The 24912-nt window shown below is 42.8% G+C and overlaps 1 protein-coding gene across 3 annotated transcripts in view; it reads right to left on the reverse strand.

The window, feature by feature from the left end:
• The window catches only part of IQSEC3 (IQ motif and Sec7 domain ArfGEF 3), a gene marked incomplete at its 5' end in the record, with an annotated part of 253802 nt that overhangs the window by 83265 nt on the left and 145625 nt on the right, over positions 1-24912 (reverse strand). For 2 of the 3 annotated variants that reach the window (XM_081957148.1, XM_081957147.1), the window contains one exon: positions 20234-20522. The exons of the other annotated variant lie outside the window; for it this stretch is intronic. In XM_081957148.1, coding sequence (XP_081813274.1) covers positions 20234-20522 — 289 coding nt within the window. The remainder of the gene's footprint in view (positions 1-20233; positions 20523-24912) is intronic. 3 annotated transcript variants of the gene reach the window in all.

The following is a 24912-nucleotide window of genomic DNA, read 5'->3' on the forward strand; positions in this document are numbered from 1 at the left end:
GTGGGGATCTGCAGTGAACTGGGAAATGATGCCAAATCATTGAATCATATGGCTAGAAGGGATCTTGGAGGTCTTCTAGTCCAACCCCTTGCCCTTGGCAGGAGACCTTTTACCATCCCAGACAAACGATTGTCCAATCTTTTCTTGAAAACGTCCAAGGATGGTGCACACACAACTCCAGAAGGCAAGTTGTTCCATTGGTTAATTGTTAATGTCAGGAAGTTTCTCCTTAATTCTAGGTTGTATCTTTCTTTGATAAGTTTCCACCCATTGCTTTTCTTTTGTCCTGTTCTCAGGAGCTTTGGAGAAAAAGTGGACCTTGTCTTCTCTCTGGCAGCCCCTCAAGTATCAGAACACAGCTATCATGTCACCCAATTTTTTCTTCATTACATTGGACATACCTAGCTGTCTTAGTCTTTCCTCATACAATTCATTCTGCAAGCCCCTTATCATCTTAGTTGCTCTTCTCTGCACTCCTTCTAGAATCTCATCCTCTTTTTTGTATTGTGGTCACCAGAATTGGATCAAGGGAAGGCTTTTAGGCATGTGGGTGGGCCAAGGATTTTGTCCCAGAATTGTATAAAATGCTTGTGTGTGTGTGTGTGTGTGTGTGTGTGTGTGTGTGTGTGCGTGTTCCAGCATAACTCTGGAATTCCTTGAGCAATTTAACCAAATTTGGTACACAGATGATTTACTCCCTGGAAACAAATACTGTGGGGGTAAGACACCCCTATCATCCCTTGCAGTGTGTGTTCTGTTAAGATACAGCCTGTTGTGCCTTAAAATGGCTTCTACTGTACTGCCTTAAAATGGCTTCTACTATACATCACAGTGGAATTGCCATGGTAACAGCTTCACAGTACTCCACAAGGGGGCTCCTTCTGGTAAGGGGAAAAATCCAACGTTAGAAATTCTGGGGGCACAGGGAAAACATTCTTAACTAATTTAATTGTCGTGGAAATCAGGGCTCAGGGAGAAGTTGCTCTCGCCATCGCCTCTTCAGGAATTGCGATGACATTCATGGAAGAACGGAGGACAGCCCATTCTGCACTTACGTTGCCACTTGACATCACCATTCCTGTCTAATACAGAATTGGGATAAATAAATACCCGGGCAATGCCAGGTTATCAGGTAGTTTATGATAAAAACAGCTGCCAAAACAGTCTCAGGGTTCTCATACAGCGCAAAGATGTCTCCCTTCTTCCATCATTTGAGATTGACATAATAGCTTTATGAATTAATTATAATCATTTACAAATGCTGAAATTAATATAGTGCATTTTTCTTTTAGTTATATTGGGTTCTTAAAGTGGTTCAATATACAATTTTCCACACGTTCATCTTACTATTCGTCTGACATAGCACCTTGGTTCTGGGGAAACGTCATTTCGTTTCACTGTGTACTGTACTGTATATTGTTCAAATGACAATAAAATCTACTTGGCTTGACTTGACTTACTGATTCCCGTGTTCTAAAAATATTTTGAGGAACAGATCACGAGACATTTTTTGAGTTACACCCTGAAGAAACATAACAAGCCGTCACACATTTCATTTGACCTGGTATTTATATTTTAGGATAAAATTGCTGCAAATCCTGATCCAAACCTCTTTACTTGCAGCTTAAAATAGTATTCGGAGTTCAAAACATGATTTCCCTAGAACACTGTAGTGTGCAATTTACAATACATTTATTTGACTGCAGGCCTAATATCACAAGTAGTTTAATGGATAGCTTTGAATGCTCTCCTTGAGGGCTTTATTCTTACAAAATTCATAAGCAGATGTCAATAAAGATCCTCATGTCACTGTGTTCACAATACTGAGAGGAAATGCCACCTGTGTAATTAACTGAGATTTCTAATGAAGCGATACCTTTTCTGGGAAGGTATGTGCAGTATCTTTCAATCTCTCATGCTAGACGTAGGAAGATGTGATTACTAACTTGAAAGAACAGAAAAAGTGCCCTTTAATAATAATAATTTTAAAAAAGCAGCACAAAAATTGCCAATCAAGTTATCAACCCTGGCAGTGCAAGTTGATGAATTAGAGTCAATCACCTCTTGTGACATACACTTTTCCAATAGAATGGCTTAACAGAACATTTGCTATTTTCTGCAGAATCAACCATGTCTGTCAGCGGAGAAGAAAGCAACACACATTATGTTAGCCACAACTCATGTAACTGAGGTTATTATGATTTGTTAGATTTAGGTCTCACTTTATCAAAGTGGCCTACCTCAGACTACTTTCTCCAATTCCTCTTGTGAGGAAAATTACTTCTACGAAGTTGTGAATGCTCCAACACTGGAAGTCTTTAAGAAGATGTTGGATAGCCATCTGTCTGAAATGGTATAGGGTTTCCTGCCTAGGCAGGGGGTTGGACTAGAAGACCTCTAAGGTCCCTTCCAACTCTACTATTGTATTGTATTAAATACTAGGATTGGGCATGCATAGAACCTCATTGGGTGATTCTACCTTTAGCTTTGACAGTCACTCTCCCTCAGTCTAAATTACTTCACACAGTTATTGAGGGATAATATTAAGAGGGATCCCCATGTAAGATGAGGAAAGAATTCTAATAAATTGATTGACAAGCAGGGTATTGTCACACTGTGTGTTTCTTTTGATTAGATGCAATCTAAACCGAATCTTAAAGACATTTCCTGATATACTCAACTGAAAGAAATCTTTATTGCCTCATTGCAGGGGTGACTATTCTATTCTGGATGAGGCATACTTGATGTTGGTAGAACGCCAAGAATTATATTATCCGAAGTAAGCAGGGCAAGGAGAAAAAGAGTGAAAACTAAAAATTATAATCGATTTAATTTAAATCAAATATAATCCAACCTAGCAATATTATGCTCCATATATTTAACAATTTTCCTCTTCTGGCACATAAAATTTCAAAATAATGGAGGGGTTGTTGCAAGCCATAATCAAGGCTTTGGGAGGAGACAGATCTGTGTGCATTTTGGCTTGGTAACGTAGCATCCTAGTTAGATGCTATTTTATTTTCACACAACAATCACAAAGCTAAAGGCCAAAGCTGGAAAGATTTCGAGTATCTGAGGCAGAGGTGGTATTCAGACAGTTCTCTCTGGTCCAGGCAAACCGGTAGTGGCAGCTGCAGGAGGCTCCATCCACCTGCCCCGACGTAATGCATGACCACTGCGCATGCGCAGAAGGCAGTGTGCATGCACAGACAAGGGGCGTGTGATTGAAGCGAGCGCGCTCACATTTGCGAACCGATAGGGAACGTAGGTGAATCCCACCTCTGATCTGAGGCTGTGTGGGAAGGTGTTTGACTCAATAGAGCAGGGGTGTCCAAACTTGGGAACTTTAAGACTTGTGGACTTCAACTCCCAGAATTCCCCAGCTGGGGAATTCTGGGAGTTGAAGTCCACAAGTCTTAAAGTTCCCAAGTTTGGACACCCCTGCAGTAGAGCATCTCTTCATAACAACTAGACAGCTTGGGGGCACGAATACCTATTTTGTACAGTTTGTGCGAAGGACAAAACCAGTTGTTTTGATCCATATCCAGTGTGAAACTGGGGTGTTTTGCTCTAGGAATGGACCAAAGCACAGGCACTCTGTGCGAAAGCAGTTTTGGCAGGGACAGAAAACAAAAAAAGGGACAAAGACATGAGTGCAGTTTCTGAGAGAAGGGTTGGGTGCTGAGAAGATCAGGGGTAAGCTGGGCAGAAGATCAGGGATAAGATCAGGGGTAAGCTGGCTGGGAGCTGGAAAATGGGGACCACATGTCTATAACCTTACCCTACTCAGTCCATGAATCCTTCTGGGTTCATGTTTCTTCCAACATTTGGAACAACCAATAGCAATAGCACTTACCATAATTTTCAGAGTATAAGACACACCTTTTTCCCTCAAAAAAGAGGCTGAAAATCTGGTTGCGTCCTATACACTGAATACAGCATTTTTTGCCTCCCGAAACCCCACCCCCTTCACCAAAACAGCCATGCATAGCCTTTAGGAGGCTTTCAGGGTACTTCTGGGTGCTGGGGAGGCAGAAATGAGCAAAAAATGGCCATTTTTTGCTCAATTTTGCCCCCCCCGGCCCCCAGGAGCACTCTACAAACCTCCTAAAGGCTATTCATGCCCTTTTTTGGGGGGGGGGAAACGGGCCCTTTTCATGAAAAATGGGCCATTTTTGTGAGGTCTGCAGAGCGCAAAAACTTTTTTTAAAATTTGCCTCTTCAAAATCTTGGTGCATCTTATACTCTGGTGCGTCTTATACTCCAAAAAATATGGTACATATATATATATATATATCACTTTACAGTGCTTTACAGCCCTCTCTAAGCGGTTTACAGAGTCAGCATTTTCCCCCAACAATCTGGGTCCTTATTTTACCCACCTCCAAAGGATTGAAGCCTGAGTCAACTTTGAGTCTGGAAAGATTTGAATTGCCAAATTGCAGGCAGCCAGCAATCAGCAGAAGTAGCCTGCAGTATTACACTCTAACCACTGCAGCACCAAGGCTCACAAAATATGGTTCTGCCATTATTTTTCCAAGCCATGTCCAACCCAGAAAGTTTAGTCTGGACTTTTGGTTTTTTCCAGATCTGAAACTGAGCAAGGTTTTCATTTTATGCAGAATTCCAGATGGCAGCAAACAGACAGAGAAGACCAAACTTTGCTATCATCTAGTAGTAGGCTGGATTTTTAAAGCCTACAAATAAATAGCCATATTTTTTTTTAACCTAGTGGCTTTTTCTGGACTGGTTCCTCCTAGGATTCTACTCTTCCTACCTTACTTGAAATTTCAATTTTGAATTTTTCTCGTTTAAAGCTAGTGTTACCATTATGTAACACTGACTGTACACTTACGTAACACTTCTTTATTTTACACCTATTTTTATTTTACACTCATGTAACATTGACTTTGCATTGACAACACTGGGGGGCCAAAGAAGAAGGGGACAACAGAGAATGAGGTGGCTGGATGGCGTCACCAAAGCAGTCGGCGTGAGCTTAAATTGACTCCCGAGGATGATAGAGGACAGGAAGGCCTGGAGGAACGTTGTCCATGAGGTCACAATGGGTTGGACACGACTTCAAAACTAACAACAGCAACCGTTAGGTAGTCAAACTGGGAAATTGTCTGAGGAGGCAGAAGCTGAATGGTATGGGGTGACAGTCCTCTACTTTATTCCTAAATTCTCATGGACTGTCTTACGCCTTTTTCTAAACATTGTGTCTTTGGGTGCACTAGAACACTGCACGGCTTCAATTAAATTCAGCTGCCGGTCCGATTTTATCCAGTAGGTGGAACTGGACTGGCTAGTTATCACGTAACAAGCAGAATCCTATTCTTCTTAGAATCTATCAGAAGAAGAAAAAAACCAACGGAAGTCTATTATCTTGTCTGTTTTGCTTTGTAGGAGAGAAAGGAATTCCTTTCAGGCCACAGAGTAGCTTTGGAATTTTTTGACAATAGTCTCACAAAATTGGTTTACTTATTTATAACGGGGGTGTCAAACTCAAGGCCCATGGGTCGGATCCAGCCCACGGGGTGTTTAGATCTGGCCCACGGGGCCACCCTGGAAACAGCAAAGGACTGGGCCGCAGTGCCTCTGCCAGAGAAAATGGAGCTCAGGAGGGCTCCACTGTTGCTGGCAGAGGACTGCAAGAGGTTGTCACAACCAAAAACGAGGCCTGGGGGTTGCACATCCGCCCCCCCCCCCCCGTCCTCTGGCTCCATTTTTGCTGGCAGAGAGCTAGAAAAACAAACTAAAAGCAAAACAAAAGGAGAAATGTTTCCCCTTTTGCATCTGAACATCCAGAAAGGGACAGGAAAGGAGAAAAGGAAAGAGGAAAGACAAAGAAAACAACGGGAAGATGGGAAGAGAGCAAGGAAGGAAAAATAAGGAAAGAGGAGAAAGAAGAAGAAAGGAGAAGGAAGAGGGAAGGAAGGAAGGAAGGAAGGAAGGAAGGAAGGAAGGAAGGAAGGAAGGAAGGAAGGAAGGAAGGAAGGAAGGAAGGAGATTATAATGAGAGGGAGGGAGGGTCTGAGGGAAGTGCTGCCTTAGAACTTGGCCACCACTGATGCCCCCGACATGAGTGACATCGAGTTAGCCACGCCCACCCCGGCCCCCAGAGGTCAAAAACAACCCTGATGCAGCCTGCAATGAAATCAAATTTGACACCCCTGTTTTATAAGAAAGCTCTCTCTCTCTCTCTCTCTCAAACACACACACACACACACACACACACAAATCAGTTTACCACAAACCAAATTGGTAGAGCTACATTCTACCATCCCTCCCTCCCCCATTTCCCCAAGAACCTTATTCCCCACACCCATTAGCTCCTTCAGGACATTTTTTACCTGTGTCCACCCCTAGCCTTTCGCCTCTCTCTTTTCATAGGCAATTGAGTATGTTTCAAATAAACCGCTGTGCAACAATCAACCAATTTACTTATTTAGGAAGGATGTCTCTGAGCAGTGACATTTAAATATATACGCATATACATATACATATACATATACACATAATACATACATACACACACACACACACACACACACACACACATATAGCTTCCCCTGTACTTTTTTTTTAAAAAAATGAATATCGTATACGAAATAGCCTAGATTACTGACCTGATTTGGAACCACCCCTTTTCCATTTTTGTAAGGAAAGAAACTGGAGTGTCTGACATCTAATTGAATAACAGACTAATGAAAGTAATTGCCTACTACTTAAAAACTACCCTTCCTGGAATTTTCTTCTGAAAATAATGATTAACTCAATATATTTCTGCATCCCGACACACAAGCTACGTATGTGGCAACTCGAAAGTCTAAAAGAAAATGGAGGCGACTGGGGAATCGCTCTAGTTAAGATGAAAGACTTTGTCAAGAGGTTGTTATAAAAGATTCAGGCCAACGGAAGAAAATAAAAAAAGAAGCACCAGTCCTGGATCCCTGTAAATAAATTTTAAATATCTTAAAATAGAAAAGCATGCCCATTAACTCTGAAAGCAAGAGGAAAAATTACGAGATTCTAGATGGAATGTAGCAGACCTGCTTACAGTTTAACACAAGAATATCAAATTCGAATGTAGGTTTTCTTTCATTTCATTTCATTTCATTTCATTCAACTTATCTGTCCTTTGTTTTCATCACTAGAGTTTGTATTTTATGTTTCACTGCCATTAGATAGATAGGGCATCAGATAGAGTCTTCTAACTAAATAATTGAATACTCTTTCCTAGATTGCTGGCATTTAGATAAGCAGTTCCACTTGTCAACTTTATTCAACTTTGCCTCTCTTTTGCTTTATACCCCTACCTTGTTTGGGTTATATTGTCGTCTCTTCTTATTTTACCATATTTTATGTTTGATTGCCACTTTCCTTATGCTTAAAGGTATAGGTAAAGGTTCCCCGAGCACATATGTGCTAGTCATACCTGACTCTTGGGGTGGTGCTCATCTCCGTTTCAAAGCCGAAGAGCCAGCACTGTCTGAAGACGTCTCCGTGATCATGTGGCCGGCATGATTAAACACCAAAGGCACACACAATGCTGTTACCTTCCCACCAAAGGTGGTTCCTATTTTTCTACTTGCGTTTTTGCGTGCTTTCGAACTGCTAGGTTGGCAGAAGCTAGGACAAGTAACAAGAGCTCACTCCATTATGTGGAGCTAGGGATTTGAACCGTCGAAATGCCGACCTTTCTGATCGACAAGCTCAATGTCTTAGCCATTGAGCCACCGTGTCCCCTATTCCTTAAACTTAGATGACTTCTATTGTGTAATGGGTTTCAGTAGGCAAGAAACAAACTAGCATAGCTACAACAGCATTTATTGAATGAATACCTCTAACTGAGGAACAGCAGGCAATGCCTGTAATTTATACTCTGGGTCCACAGGGCCTTAAACCAATCACAATCCTTGAAAAAGCCCGCCCAAATATGAATGTTCTAAGTTTTCCTCCAAAACAGTTGGAGTTAACAGTTAATGTCATCTAAAGTTTGGTTTCACTTTAACAGGGTTTAACACAACTTATATATTCAATACATAACAGTTTATGTTCTTAGAATTCTCATGAGCTTGCCAAGAGAGGAATTCTGGGAGTTGAGGCCTACCTACCCCAAGGTCAAAAGAGATTCAGAATTCGTGTCAGCTGTAGAATTTCAAGACTCTTCAGTCAAAAATGTCCTGAATTAGTTTCCTCATCATGTTGACTGGGGAATTCTGGGAGTTGAATTCCACACATCTTAAAGTTGTTGAGGTTGAGAAACACAATCATAATCTGTACTTTCAAGGAGAGTCAAGCCTTCTTTTTAGTTGTACCACTATTCACTTGTTTGGGGGAGGACAAGAAGAACAAAACTAATCATGGAGCCATATCTATGAAGTTTCTCAGTCATCAGGTCATGGTTGTCCCAAAGATATTTTTCCAAAAGGCAACTGGACTTTCTTGAGGTTTTTTTTCCTTGAAAACGAAAGTTCTGAAGAAGCTTCTTGGATGAGAAGCAAAACATATTCAAGGGGCGGGGGGGGACCAAGAAAGTCCAGTCACTTTTTGGAAAAACACCTTTGAAAATAATGGAGTAGCACCATAGCATGACTGTGCTGAAATTTGAGCTTCTACAGTTGTCAACAATGCCAACTTCGGTGCCAACTCTGATTTGATTACTGGATGTATTTGAACAACATGGTTGACTAGCCAGCTACCACTTGGGAAAACTGCTCACATCTGTTGCAAATATTCCAACTGAGGAATTGCTATATTTCTGCGGTTTTCAAACTTTTTCGGCTCTGAGGACCGACAGCGACATTGGCGAGGGGGGAGGGGAGAGACAGGAGATGGTTCTGCATGCATCTCTTGTGCAAATGCAGCTTCATGCGCTCGCAGGCTCGCTCGCTGCTTGTGCAGCCCGATTCCAAACGGGCCGCAGCCTATCTAATCCCTCTTCCTTTAAAGGGTTGCTAAGATGGAAGTTAAAAGAGATAGGAACCATGATTTTTCTCAGTTCGGAGGCTACTTGAGGATGTTATTTACCTGCCAACAGCAGGAAAGCATGGTTTACACTCCATTGCCCCTCTTGTCCCTCTGTGCATAATATACCTAATTGGGGGAGGTTAATATAGCCCAAAGAGATGCAGAGCTATGTTGAGCTAAAATTAATCTCCTCTATCCTTTGCTGCTGATGGGCTTATGGTATTTGCAAAATACACTAACCTTGCTTATGACCCAGTTAAATGTATGACAGACACTGAGTGTTTAATCCATCGTTGACTGTTTTAATTTACACGGTGAGCCACCTTAAAGATTTCTGGATTGAAAAGCAGGATAAATGTCTTTTAAATCAAAATAAAGTTAAGCACAGCTATAGGAAAGAAGCATCTATCCCAGTTGCCATCAATGAGTTGACGAGAGCAGCCTAAAATGATATCACAATTATGAAGAAGCGGGGGGAATTGTCTCTCATCATTTTAGTGGGGCTTCGACACTTGCTGTCTGCCAAAAACCTCACCATCCCATGTTTCCTCGGAAGGAAGCTTGGAATTACCTATTTTGCACGCCTGTCACCGATTCAAAGAAGCCCATCAATCATACAAGCTTGGGTTGTTTAATATATGCAGCTGTCGAATAGATTTGCATAGATTTGCATAGAGGTAAAAACAATGGTGTTGAAGGAAGTTTGTGCCTGTGCAGTTTGTCGCTTGCTCAGAAGAGGCACTTCCTTCTGCGATGAGAGATGACACAGAAGATATTTCTAACAATGGTGGTCTAAAATGGTGCCATGCTAGCATTGACCAATCAAGATGAATTGAAGAACCAAAGAATATCACAGACTTCCCTACAGTCTTTCCAAATTCAGGGAGGATTGGGAGATGGAAATATCCCTCTGGTCACACTTCCTTTTTTTCTATTTTTTTTAAAAAATAAAACATCATTGTCTACATGAACCAGGGGTAGGCTTCAAAATTTTTAGCAAGGGGTTCTTTGCCCGGTTGCTGTGTTGGCTTGGCCATTGTGGGCATAGCCTAGTCGGCCTCCTGCACCATGGCGTGGGGGAGTTCCCCCCCCCCAAGTTCCAGCGAAAACGGCCTCCCCAGGCTCCGGAGGCCTTCTGGAGGATGGAAACCGGCCAGTTTCCAGCCTTCCTGAACTTCCAGTAGGCCCGTTTTTCATCCTCCCCGAGCCTCCATGCGTGCCCTGCACTGACCTGCATCCAAAAAAGGGACTCCTTGGAGGGGCGGGGTAGGCGAGACCAGCCAAGAGTGGGATTTGGGGGTTCTCCGAACTGCACAGAATCTTAGCTAGAGGTTCTCTTGAACCCCTATGAACTCCCAGCATCCCATCCCTGACATGAACAGTGTTGTCTAGGTACAATTAGTTTTGAGAAGTAATAATAATAGGGATAATATTCACACCATTGATCATGATGACATAATGATAGCAGTATTTGCTTATCTATCTCAGTAAGCCTTCTATCCATGATCTCTTAGTTGTTACTTTTTAAACATATACTGTGCAATAATAATCTTAACTTCTAACATTTACTTGTACCTAGTAACGATAATAACTTTCATCGTATAACAATATATATAAAATAACACTTTCCCAGTTTTTAGTTCTTGCTCTATTTCCTAATCTTTAGTAAAACAAATCCCATATCAAAATGTATTCTGTATCTATCCATCATCTCTTGCCCTTTTTATTATTTCAACTCTTATTGACTTTTTGATCAGTCTCCCTTGCTCCTCCCTTGGGACCTTAAATCCCTCTACATCACTCCTGTTTAATCTAAATATGTTCTCTACCTCTGGTCACATTTCAATCTTGTCATGTTACAACCACAAGGTTTTTGAAGATCAGCTTGAATTCAGGGTTGCTCTACTCAGAAGTTCCATTTGAATGGTTGGGTTTCCATGTCACCACAAACGATCTTTAATGATATTTTTTTCAGTAAGCCACAAATGGCTGAGTTTAAGATAAAGGTAAAGGTTCCCCTTGCACATATGTGCTACTTGTTCCCAACTCTAGGGGGCGGTGCTCATCTCTGTTTCAAACCCAAAGAGCCAGCGCTGTCCGAAGACGTCTCCATGGTCATGTGGCTGGCATGACTAAATGCCGAAGGCGCACGGACCGCTGTTACCTTCCCACCAAAGGTGGTCCCTATTTTTCAACTTGCATTTTTATGTTCTTTCGAATTGCTAGGTTGGCAGAAGCTGGGACAAGTAACAGGAGCTCACTCCATTACGCGGTACTAGGGATTTGGACTTCCAACCTTTCTGATTGACACGCTCAGCGTCTTAGTCACTGAGCCACCGCGTACTTAAAAGACAGAAACCATTATTGGTAAACGGAAATGGCTGGATTTACATAACATACTAAATCAAAACATTACAACCTCCATTATAGCTCAGTATGATAAAAAAATGCAGCACCTTTTTCAAATATACCTAAAGATATGGGAGCTAATCATTTTCAGTGTATGCTTGCCTACTGGAATATTGTTCATTTATTGCTTTGGTTTTTTTTCCCTGCTTACTCTAAATTTAATTGCATTGTATTCTCCTGGACTCAGAGTGGGTTTATTTGATTTCACTGTTTTCTTAATTTAATTTCCATGCAATATATTTCCAACTATCCTTCCTATCAATATTTTACCTTTCTCTGGAGGAAAAGAAATCATTTGAACTTTTACAAATGTCTCACTCAGAGAAAAATTAATAACAAGGTAATGAGATAGAATGATATATATATATATTCCTTTGTTCGGCTAGGAGGTTTTCTCAAAAAGAAACTTTTCCTTCACAAGGAGAAATGTCATGGCTCTCCAGATTACAAGAGTCCCAAACTATCTCGTTGCATTTTTAGATCTACAGTAACTTTGTGGTTGTTAGTTGCAAAGTCGTGTCTGACCCATCGCGACCCCATGGACAATGTTCCTCCAGGCCCTCCTGTCCTCTACCATCCTCCGGAGTCCATTTAAGCTCACATGTACTGCTTTGGTGACTCCATCCAGCCACCTCATTCTCTGTCGTCTCCTTCTTCTTTTGCCCTCAATCTTTCCCAGCATTAGGCTCTTCTCCAGTGAGTCCTTCCTTCTCATTAGATGGCCAGAGTATTTGAGTTTCATCTTCAGAATCTGGCCTTCTAAAAAGCAGTCAGGGTTGATCTCCTCTAGGACTGACATACATGTCTACCTTCACATAAATACACGGAATAAGATACGTATATAGGAGCCAAACAGATGCAAATCGGTATCTATGGTATAGCTGCCTAAGAATACTTGTGAAGGTATGCAGTTTTCAGATGTGAAGTCTCATAGACATCCTCAGGGTGATGTCTCTGCTTTTTAGTATTTGTCTAGATATTAGATACTACAGCAACTTAAGAATGCTAATTTTACATGTACCCAACCCATCACTGCAGGGAGGTAGGGAATGTTACGTGTCCTCTCTGCTAAGGAAGTCCATCTAGCAGAGGGGTGTCAAACTCAATTTCACTGAGGGCCGCATTAGGGTTGTGTTTGACCTCGGGGGAATGGACATGGCCAGAGTGGGCATGGCCAACTTGACGTCACTCATATTGTGGTGGCCCAAGCACTCTGCCAGCGAAAAGGGGTTCCTGATCTCCGTTTCCAGCTGCAATGGCCTCTTGCAATCCTCTGCCCCAGGACAAACGGAGCTCAAAGGTTGCAAGAGGCCATTGTAGCTGGAAATGGAGATCAGGAGCCCCTTTTCGCTGGCAGAGGCCAGTCCTTCGCTGTTTCCAGGGCATTGTTTTTGTTATTGTTTTTGTATTGGGATTTTACCCTTGCAAACTGCTCAGAGTCACTGAGAGTGAGCTGGGCAGCCATATGAATTTTCTTAAATAAATTTTACACATAGCTTGTGAATACAAATTAGCTTCATAAACTGTGCTTCAGGCCAAGTTCTTCCTATTAACCACAATTAAGGCTGGCTAGTTCATACATAACATTGTCTCAGAAATGTGGTCGATTTGAATTTAGCTTAGTGTATTGCATGAGCCCAGCCGTTCTGGTTGGTAAACCATGATTTTTGATTTAGCGTTGGTTTAGCACTACATGAACTTAACCCACTGCAGTGCAGTATGTATGACAGAACCTGGTTAAAACAATGTGCAAACCTCTGTCCATGTTGAGATGACACAGCAAATTAATTACCGAATTAATACTTTAAGCAGATGTTGACTTGTATTAGCTTATAAGAAGGCAAGTTGCAAGTTGGCCAGTTAAACCGGTGCACTTGAGAACTGCATTACCTTAGTTAGGAATATAAAGGACATTTGGACAGGTGTTGTTTTTATGTCAGAGTGGTGCCACAGGTTCTGTACCACTATTAAGGACTTTTATTACCCCTTTTTATCTGCTATTGTACCTTCTGGGTATTTGACTCCAAGAGGAACCTGGACCTAGAAGGATTAAATATATCTAGATCTTTCTAAGACTGACTTTCCCCTCTTTTTAGACATGTTTGACTTGAACTTCCATAAACTAAGGCCAACATGCCAATGGCTATTCTGCCTCTTTGAAGGCATTTGTCATATCAGTGACCCAAGTGCTTTCAAAAAAAAGGTTTAGATGGAGTCTAATGAATAACGGCAGGAAAGTGAATCATGACGGTAATTCTTATGGAACTAAACCTGTAAAATAGCCCTTGCCAACCTGACATTTTCAGAGCAGATGAGACTGTAATGCTTAGAATTCCCTGCTAGCGTGGACACCCTCAGAGGAGAGGTAGGCTGAGGGCTGCCCAAAACATAGGAGGTTGGATTAGTCTGTTTCTGAAGGAATTTGTGGAAAGGAGTTGATATGGTTGGATTACATTAGGGCAGGGATGTCAAACTCAAAGCCCATTGGCTGGATCCGGCCCTCAGGGTGTTTAGATCTGGCCCACAGGGCTGCCCTGGAAACAGTGGACCGGCCCGTGATGCCTCTGCCAGCAAAAATGGAGGTGCCCTCCTGAGCTCTGTTTTCACTGGCAGAAGTTTGCAGGAAGCTGTGGAGGCCGAAAATGGAGCTCAGGAACCCGTTTTCACTGGCAGAGCATTTGGCCTACCGCAAGTGAGGTCGAGCTGGCCACACCTACCCTGTCCCCCCCAGGTCAAACACAACCCTGATGCTGCCCTCAAGGAAATCGAGTTTCACATCCCTGCTTTAGGGCCTATACTATGGCTTTCTTCTATGTCCCATCTCAAAATGACAGGAAACTTATCAATAATTTTCAACAAATGAGGAGAAGAAGGTTTTAAGGACTGCAAAAAAAGAGATTATTTTAGGTCTTTGGCTGATCAGTTAGTGCAGGTAGTTCTCGGCTACAAAAAGATCATATCACAATTGAGCCCAAACTTTTTGTTGCTACGTGAAACATTTGCCAAGTGAATTTTGCCCCATTTTATGACTTTTCCTGCCACAGTTGCTAAGTGAATCACTGCCGTTGTTAAGTTAGTAGCACAGTTGTTAAATGAATCTGGCCTCCCCTCTGACTTTGCTTGTAAGAAAGTCACAAAAGGTGATCACACGACTCGGGGACACTGCAATCGTCATAAATATGAGTCAGTTGCCAAGCATTCGTATTTTGATCGTGTGACCATGGGGATGCTGCAATGGTCCTAAGTTTGAAAAACGGTCATGTCACACTTTTCAGTTCTGTTGTAACTTTGAACAGTCACTAAATGAACTGTTTACAAACAGGACAACCTGTATGTAAATAACTGGGTAAATAAACAAATAAATGGGATTTAAAGGCTGCCTACAATTCTGGAGCCATAGGTTGACCATTCATGAACAAAAGATAATCCAAAGCTTGTTGAGGAGCCCTGGTAGCCCCACATCCTAGATCCATGATGGTGAACCTATGGCACAATGGCATGCAGAGTCCTCTCTGCCGGCACGCGAGCCATCGCCCCAGCTCAGCTGCCCTATGCATGTGTGTGCACCTCCCGCTGGCCAGATGATTTTGGGGTCTCTGCCGTGTGGGTGGTGGGAAGATGAGGGAGATGCGCATGCATGCACTGGGGGTGTCAGGCATGCATGTGCAGGGGATGGGGGAGTGCAGGTGGTTCCCCCCACGGCCCGTTTTTTTCTCCCAGGAGGCTGCAGAAAGGCCCAAAATGGTGCGCGGGGGAAATGCATGCACATGCGCGGGGGGATCGCAGGGGTGAGTGGCATGCGGGGGTGTCACACATGCATTGCATTATGGTTGTGTGCATGCGCACACTTTCGGCACACAATGACAAAAAGATTAGCCATCACTGCCCTATATCTTTCATAGCAATAGTTTCTGTGCGATGGAAATTCTCTATGTAAGCCTTATTTAGTTGTTCCACTCAGATGTTCTACCTGAAGATGAGTGGAAACATTACATCAGTATCGACCCACTTGCTGCCATTTGCATATGCAAAATACCATATTTTTCAGAGTATAAGACACTCCGAAGTATAAGACGCACCTAGATTTTGGGGAGGAAAACAAGGGAAAAATATCTGCCTCTGCCTCCCAGCAATTTGCCTCCTTGCAACAAACAGTACAGACAATATACACTGTTTGTAGTGTTATATTTCAGACTATACTTGTACAGATGCTGTTAAAATTGATCTGCTTTCTGGAATTATAGTTATTCTCTGCTATTTAAAAGAATAGCACTTTTTTTAAAAAATAGCACGGGGCCTCTTCAGATCAAGCATTTATTTTTAAAAGCTTCTTCATTTTGTTAAGTTGTCTAGAATAATAATAAAGCAGTCTTTAAAAAATAAGTCTAATGATTTGAACATTCTATAGACATTTATAGTTGCTGACTTACGTCCTTGCAGCAAACAGCCTGATTAGCACAAGAAAAAAAAATCTGCCTCCCAGCAATTTGGCAGGTGGAGCAAACAGCAAGTTTCACTTTCAATTTCTCCTGATCATCAGCTGTTACAGGCTGCAGGGATTGCTATAGCTTATTGAAGCCTCCGTTTGCTGCAAGGAGGTAAATTGCTGGGAGGCCAGAGACCAAAGGGTGGGGGCTGGTGGGTAGGTGGGGCTACATTCAGTGTATAAGACGCACCCAAATTTTCACCCTCTTTTAGGGTGGAAAAAGTTGTGTCTTGTACACTGAAAAATACGGTAAATGTCTGAAAGGTGCAGCTGTTACCTGCACATTGATACCAGGAATAAGGAATATCTAACAAGCATCTGTGCTGGGACTAAAAATGCTTCATGCAAACACCATGTACTGAAAAGCAACGCAAGACTAAAATATGTAATTTGGGCTTTTGTGTCAAGAAATGAGTACCATAATCGATCGCCTTCAAATAATATAAGCAGGGGGAACAGATGACTTATGCTCTCACGTAACATATGACTGGATTTATCCCACTAAGAGGTTGTCAAGGATTATATGAATCATTTAAAAAAGGGAGCCAGATGCTACTTCCTAAGAAAAAAAAAATACATTTTTAAATAATCTTTATACATGCCAAGGATGACTTTAGGCGGCTTTAAATGACAAAATTTGGACTGGTTGTATATTGAAATATTAGATACAGGCAAATCAATGTATAGTTGTTTAATGTATAGCCTTTTGACAGGCTATGTTGATATCTATGATACACTGATATCTAACTATCTGTACAACTATTCTCTTCCTGCATCTACCAAGCAAGCATATTGCCATCACTTCCTTTTGTTCTGTTGCAATTTTCAATACAGTTCTTTACTCTGCTGAGTAAAGTCATGCAATACTTTCTGTTGCCTCAAAGGTTTAGCAAAGACAGGCAATTTAATAGCCAGGAAACATATCTATCTTTTCTACCATTTTTCAGTATCAAGGGTCAAAGGCTGATGGTGGCATCACAGTGACATCACTAGAAGCATATTGGATAGGATAGATAGGATAGGATAGGATAGGATAGGACAGGACAGGACAGGACAGGACAGGACAGGACAGAATAGGACAGGATAGGATAGGATAGGATAGGACAGGATAGACGGCCTCTGGAGCCCGGGGATGGCCATTTTCGCCTTCCTGGAGGCTCAAGGAAAGCCTCTAGAGCTGGGGTAGTCAACCTTTTTATACCTACCGCCCACTTTTGTATCTCTGTTAGTAGTAAATTTTTCTAACCGCCCACCGGTTCCACAGTAATGGTGATTCATAAAGTAGGGAGGTAACTTGACTTTATAAAATTTATAAAGCAGAGTTACAGCAAACCCCTACCACCCACCATGAAAGCTGGAACACCCACTAGTGGGCGGTAGGGACCAGGATGACTACCACTGCTCTAGAGCCTGGGGAGGGTGAAAATGCCCCTCCCCATGTGGTGCAGGAGGCCGAGTAGGCCATTCCCACCTTGGCCAAGCCCACCCAGCAATCAGGCAGAGAACCAGTTGCTAACGTTTTTAAATCCCACCACTGGTTCAAAGATGGTTGATATAATAGAAATATGGTGAAAAGCCAACGTACATATGGGGCATTTTTTTCCCCCAGTGCATCAGTAGATTCATACCTTTGATGCACTTGTGAGAAATGCACATTGGTAAATATTATAACTCGAACGGCATACTAAAAATCTCCCTATGTCACCAGAGTGAAAATATTTAGCTGGGTGAAGAATAAAAACACAGATAGAAACACATGGTGAAACGAGAAACACAATCTGGAGCCAAATATTTTGTGGCAGACGGTGAACATTATAAAAAGAAGAATGACATGCCAGCAAAAAAAAAAAAAAAAACCTGCAGTAGCTGAACGGAAGTCGCCTAAGAGATTTTAAAATTATTTCGTACAATAACTTAATTTTACCATAATTCTGTGTCAGGTTCATTAAAGCCAGAGTTACCAAACTGAAAGATAAGGCAGCTCCCATGTTTTTAAGATGGAGAATCTGCAATGCTTCCCATTCCAGAGGATCCCAAAATCATCTTGCAAGGTCTTTGTAAAAGTTCTTACCAAATGTAAAGATTAAAGAAGGAAGGATTTATTAACTGCATAGGGAGGAATTAGCATCACCTGTGATGAATCAATCATAACTGCTTTTAATGACTCAGCCTTCCATCCTTCCGAGGAGGGTAAAATGAGGACCCAGATTGTTGGAGGCAATTGGCTGACTCTGTAAACCGCTTAGAGAGGCCTGGAAAGCACTGTGAAGTGGTATATAAGTCTAAGTGCTACTGCTATTGCTGCTTATTTTTCTTTTTCCTAGCCATACCTATGATTTAATAGGGCATCCTATCAAAGGCCAAATGCTGAATGCCAGTGTTTCTCAGCCTTGGCAAATTGAAGATGTGTGAACTTAGGAGTTGAGGTCCACACGTCTTAGAACTACTGACCTTGCTCTACGAGGTCTTCACCATTCCCTCCATCTCTGCATCCATTGGAATCAGGCATTAATTAAAAAAAATAACTAATACATTTAGGAATTTCTAATTTCAAAACCGAGGAAGCTACTCTTTAAGAAAGGCAGAAGGGCCTGAATTCCCTGACCCGCCTGCAGGAAGAAATATTTCAGCCTTGGTGTGGTTAAAGCAAAGTGCTACACCTGGGCTGCAAAACCTCAGAGAACCACTAAGTGGCAGTAAAGGGAATCTTCTGCATCTCTTTGCTTCCACCAACTGGTGTGTGTGTGTGTGTGTGTGTGAGTGTGAGAGTGAGTGAGAGAGAGAGAGAGAGAGAGAGAGAGAGAGAGAGAGAGAGAGAGAGAGAGAGAATGCATAATTCACTTTCCCTAGTGGATTGCAAATGTGAGCGCACGCACCTCATCTGCGTATGCGCACCGCCTTCTGTGCACAGGCAGTGCTCGTGCATTAAGGCGGGGGGGGGCAGAGCCTCCCACAACCACCACTACTGGTTTGCCCGAATTGGAGAGAACCAGCTGAATACCACCTCTGGTATGCATGCATTCAGTCCAAATATAATATGCCTAGTTAAAGACATAGGCAGAGGGGAATATCAGAGTTGCATGCAAATGACAACTCACGCACAATTTGTATTTTTGTTGCAGCCAGCCATCTAATTTAATGTGTCAAGTACAGTAATGACAGAGAGGCAAAATGTAGTGTATACCAAAAATCAGGCTAACCGCAACATGTTTTATTCTCCTTTTTCAGAGAAAAACGTTGTTATATTAATTAAGGGATGTTCAACAGTCATGTGTTAAAAAAATAAGGAAGTGCTTAGAAGAAAATGGCAAACCATTTGAACATTTAATGTATGTACTAAATTGTCTATCAAAACTGACTTTCTCTATGGGTCCATATATTAGATACATTATATACATGCACCCTACCTGATTTAGGGGGGGGGAAATGTTTTCATTTGCATAATATGGCTTGCAGCACGTGGAAAGGTTTGTGTTAATTCCATACAGCGCACCAAAAATAATTAAGAAAACATGGATTGTCAATTATTGGTTTCACTCAGTTTCTCATTTTTCCGATCTTAAATTTGTTTCATTCATTTGCTTTGCTACACTTTATAATTGCATAAACGTCAGTGAATATTTTGTGTGTGTGTTTTCTCTTCTACCCCTATTTCTTGTACATAACTGTTTCCTTAGCACTCATATTTTTGCAGTCAATCTAATGTATTCTTTACGTTATTTTCACAAATGCCTCCTATATTGTGTGCACTTCTCCCTAATCTGTCCCTTTTCGAAACAGATTGAAAATTGTGCATGCATGATTGTGCACGTATGATTCTTGAGATATATTTGCAATTTCACTCGCCCGTTGGCACGGTAAGTGTAAATTCAGGGAGTGTGAATTCAATAAGCTTGTATCTAAAAAAAGAAATAATCACGTTTCTCTCTGATCCCTCGAAATAACAGAAATATACATTTATTCTATGATGGTTCGGCATTCCTATCACTATTTTCTCGCCCCTGGCTAAGTTGCACATCAGGAAGTCTGCCTTATATACCATTCAGACTATTTTTCTAACTTGGTCAACATTGCCTATTTTGATAGACAAAGTTCTTTCTAGACCTCTGCCCACCCACCCCAAAATATAGATATTTCCCATCACTTCCTGCCTGATGGTTTAAGATGAAAGTGACCTCTTCATGCAAACTATTCCCTGTGGTTCGTCCCGAAATATATTCACCCAGTCCCACCCCCATCCCTGGTGATGGTCAGCAAGCTGGGTGTGAAACATAAAAAGGAACTAAGCTAAACAATGGATGGAGAAATGGCCCCGCCCCACCCCAGCCCTCTCTCCCAAGGCATGAGGAGAAGCAGGCGTACCTGTTTATTCTTTAAGTCAAGGGAGAGCTCATAATTGGATGCAGCCGCATGGGAACAGGTAGCTGCCCCTTTGCTGCGCTGCCCTCTCACGGGGGAACCTGTGTGGTGGAGGCTGGCCTTCTGTACCAAAAGGGAGGACCCCGCTCCCTGCGCTTCCTGCCGCTCCTCATGCTGGGCTTTTAACTTCAAGGTGTCGGACCTGCCTTCCTGGCCACTGCCTCTGCCGGACTCCTTCGGTTCCTCCACGTCACACCCGGTTTTCTTGCTGGCTGAACCGCAGGGATCGTCACTGTGAACAAAACGCAACGTTTCTCTTTTTTTATTTGGTTTTTTTGTTTTGTTTTGTTTTGTTTTTTGGGTTGGTTGGTTTAATTTTCTAGCTCTGCGTAACTAACCGGCTTTGCAAAAATCCACAGAGCACAAGCTAGAATAGGGCAGGTGTTAGGAAGCTCCTGGAAGTGGAGGGAAAGTTAACCGTTAGTGGGAACCGTTGTCATGAGAGAGTCAGGCAGGGCAAAACTGTAGGCCTCTCCTAGGCAACGGTCACAAGAGTCTGGCAGGAGGGAGCAACCTAGGGCTGAACGAGTCATCGACAGACCCCAACCTCCATGGAATTACCTCCTGAGCAGGGGTGGGCTGCTGGGGGTTCGCAGGGGTTCGGGAGAACCTCTAGCTAAGATTATGTGCAGTTCGGAGAACCCCCAAATCCCACTCCTGGCTGGCCCCGCCCACCTGCTCTGCCCCTCCCAGGAGTCCCCACACGGCCCGTTTTGGATGCAGGTAAGTGCAGGGTGCAAACAGAGGCTTGGGGAGGGCAAAAAATGGGCCTACCGGAAGTTTGGGAAGGCCAGAAATGGGCCTCCAACCCACCCCCAGAGGGCCTCCAGAGCCTGGGGAAGCCATTTTCACCCTCCCTGAGGCTTGAGGAAGCCTCCAGAGCCCAGGGAGGGCAAAAATGACACACACCCTGCCATAATGCAGGAGGCCGACTAGACCATGGCCATGCCCACCTAGCAAGCGGGCAGAGAACCCCTTGCTAAAAATTTTGAAGCCCACCCCTGCTCCTGAGACTCCCCAAGTTCATTGTCAAAATTCAGCAGCAAAATGATGATTCTTACCAGTGCATTTGCACTTATGCAAGTTTTCCACAAACACTTAAAACAGGCATGCTAAAGCCTCTAAGAAGATTTTGAATGGGCAGGAAAGCTCCCAAGAGCCTCAAATGATGGTTGAAACTTGCCTCACTTCCTCCATTGGTGTCACCATCTCACGGTCCCAAACTCCAGGATCAAACTCCCCAGAAAACAATTGTATTTCCGATAAAATCAAAGTTGCCCGTTTCTGGTTATGCTAAAGGCATTTCAGAGGCATTATAACAAACTTCCCAGTCCACTTCCCTCAACAGTTGTTGGAGTTCAATTTCTAAAATCCCAAGTCAGCGGGAAATTATGCAAATTGAACTCTAACTCATCTCAAGAACACTGGATTTGGCAAGTCAGATTACAGAATGAGAATACATTGACATAACCTATAATTTAGTGAGCCAAAGGCAATAAAGCACTGGCTTGCTAACATTAAAAAAAAAAAAAAACCTCCCTTACTCCTTTTCAGGAAATGCAGATACTGAAGGTTATTTGAGTTCTACAAGACCACCATGTAAGAAAGACATCTGTAAGTAGATCACAAATTCTTTTGGCTATGAATTAGGAAGATCCCATTACATATCCTGGAACATGTGAAATGAATGTCAGCTTTGGATTGTATAGGTTGTATACTGTACTATACTGTGCTTTACTTTGTATAATGAGGGATGCAGTGGCTCAATGGCTAAGATGCTGAGCTTGTCGATCAGAAGTTTGGCAGTTCGGCACCAGTTCGAATCCCTAGTGCTGCATAACAGAGTGAGCTCCCATTACTTGTCCCAGCTTCTGCCAACCTAGCAGTTCGAAAGCATGCAAAAATGCAAGTAGAAAAATAGGGACCCCCTTTGGTGGGAAGGTAACAGTGTTCATGTGCCTTCGGTGCTTAGTCATGCCGGTCACATGACCACAGAGACATCTTCAGACAGCACTGGAGGGAGGGGGAGCGCAGAGAGTGTTGCGTGTGCATGCACAAGGGTCGGGGGAAATGGGGGGTGCCCTCTGGCGCCCCATTTTTGGTCCCAGGAGGCTTCAGGGAGGTCTGCTAGGCCCAAAATGGGACAGGGGGAGGTCACATGTACATGCATGGGAGGGCGGGGGAGCGCACAGAATGTTGCGTATTTATGAACAGGGAGCGGGGCACGTGAGGGGAGGTGTCGTGAACAATTGCATGATGGGTGTGGGCACACGGCCCACATTGTCGCACGCAGCGTTTGGCACACGAGGACAAAAAGATTAGCCATCCCTGGCTTAGGTAAATGTTCTAACCAATCACAAGGCAAATCTTACTCTTCCCCAAAATTTCCAATCAATAATTTCAGCTTCATTCACATAAACAACTTCTTGTTTTATCTTTGTACAGATGGGATGGAAAGAGAAGATGAATCTCCTGGGCTGGAAGGATGACATACCATTGGTCTTAGCCAGTGGTGGGTTCTGGCTCCCATTGCAACCAGTACGCTGCAACAGGGCCGGGCGTCCACCACATGCATGCGTGCAGCACGCGCATGCGTACCCACCACCCGCGACACTCCAGCTGCAGGCGCCGTTCGTCCTGTGGTGTGTGCAAATGCCCCGGTCGGCTCAAATAGAGGTAAGGAGAGCAGTTGGGCGGGTGGGCCCTCCGGAGCACCATACCGGAACGGTACCTGGTGCTCCCAGCAGGCATCGGTACACCCGTACCGGGGCATACTGGTCGTATCCCACCACTGTTCTTAGCCCAGAAGAGCATAGTTATGAATTATCAATGGAGTCCTTGGGAGAAGGGCGGCATATAAATCTAATAAATCCAATCCAATCCAATGGATTTGTGTATCTTTCTTTGTGGGGAAAGATATGGCATGGATGGTGATGGTGTTTTTTTTGGGGGGGAGAGAGGGTTATTGTTTCTTTTGGGTGGGAACTCTTATTTTTATGGACAATTTTAATGCTGATGGAAAGCTGTCGTTCAACCTTCAGCCCTGGGAAGAAGAAAGAAATGGCTAACCACTTCTCAAATATTGCCAACAAAACTGCAGAGACTAATCCAGACAATTGCCGAAGAGTCAAAACTGACTCAAAGGAATGGAGAAAAAAGAAAGAAAAAGAGAGGGGGGAAAAGGAGGGAAGTGCTCCTATCTGCTAATTCATTTTCCACTTGAAATTAATCCTAAATTAGGCTGTGTGTGTGTGTGTGTATAACAATATATATATAACAATATATATATTGTTTATCCCTAAGCATGTGTTTACTTGCATATTCTATCTATGGCTCACAGCATGAAACCCTACTAAATGTATGTTTATTCAGAGGGGAAGAGAAAGAAGCAAACAAAATTTACTCCAATATGTATATATAATTAGTCTTAACAGCATATACCGTATTTTTCAGAGTATAAGACACACCGGAGTATAAGATGCAGCAAGATTTTGAAGAGGCAAATTTAAAAAAAAGTTTTTGCACTCTGCAGACCTCCTGAAAACGGGCCCATTTTTGTCAAAAAACAGGCATGCATAGCCTTTAGGAGGCTTGTAGAGTGCTCCTGGGAACTGGGGGGAGGGAGGGCAAAAATGAGCAAAAAATGGGCGCATTTTTTGTCAAAAAATGGCATGCATAGCCTTTAGGAGGCTTGTAGAATGCTCCTGGGGGCTGGGGGGGCAAAAAAGAGCAAAAACTGGCCCGTTGTTTGCTCATTTCTGCCCTCCCCAGCCCCCAGGAGCACTCTGGAAGCCTCCTAAATGCTATGCATGGCCATTTTGTGAAGGGGGCAGGGATTTGGGAGGCCAAAAATGCTATATTCAGTGTATAAGACACATCCAGATTTTCACCCTCTTTTTTGAGGGAAAAAGGTGCTTCTTATACTCTGAAAAATACGTTATCTTTTTCTCTAATTTGATAGATCCTGAAAAATCACATTTAAACTGGACTGCAGACCAGAAAAAGGTGGGTCCCACAAATTGGAGAATCTGGGAGACTGCGAGTTCTAGTCTCACCTTAGGCAAAAAGCCAGCTGGGTGATCTTAGGCTAATCGATCTCTCTGAGCCCTAGGAAGGAGGCAAGGGCAAACCACTTCCAAAAGAAAACTGCAAGAACCAGTCCAAGCAGTTTCCAGGCAGTAAAGAGGACTCACAGACCTCCCCACTCCCCCAATTGACACAATAATAGTTCACAATTGGAGAGAGAAGGTGATGTTTTTGCAGGTTAGATACCCATAAATAACTGTCAAAGATGAGATATGAATGATTAAGTAAGTGTTAGATTATGCATATAAAAAGTGGCAGATGCTGAAGTCAATTATCTGGAATGGAAAATGCCAGTTGTCTTTGATTAATATGCAGTTCAAATAGATTTGTCAAGCCTTTTACTTACGTTGATGTAGAAATATGTAAATGATTTAATTAGGAGGATGCTACCCCATGCTAAACATATAGAAAAAGGACATGGTTTTGAATACACCCTCCATGTTACATTTTTAGCCACTTCCCTCTCCCCTAACATCATATATTTAAAATACACTGCAGCAAAGAAAATACTGTATAGGTATTAGGCTTAAAGAGAA

The sequence above is a fragment of the Natrix helvetica genome (assembly GCF_964273705.1).
Source record: "Natrix helvetica genome assembly, chromosome: 6".
Taxonomy (NCBI): Eukaryota; Metazoa; Chordata; class Lepidosauria; order Squamata; family Natricidae; genus Natrix; species Natrix helvetica.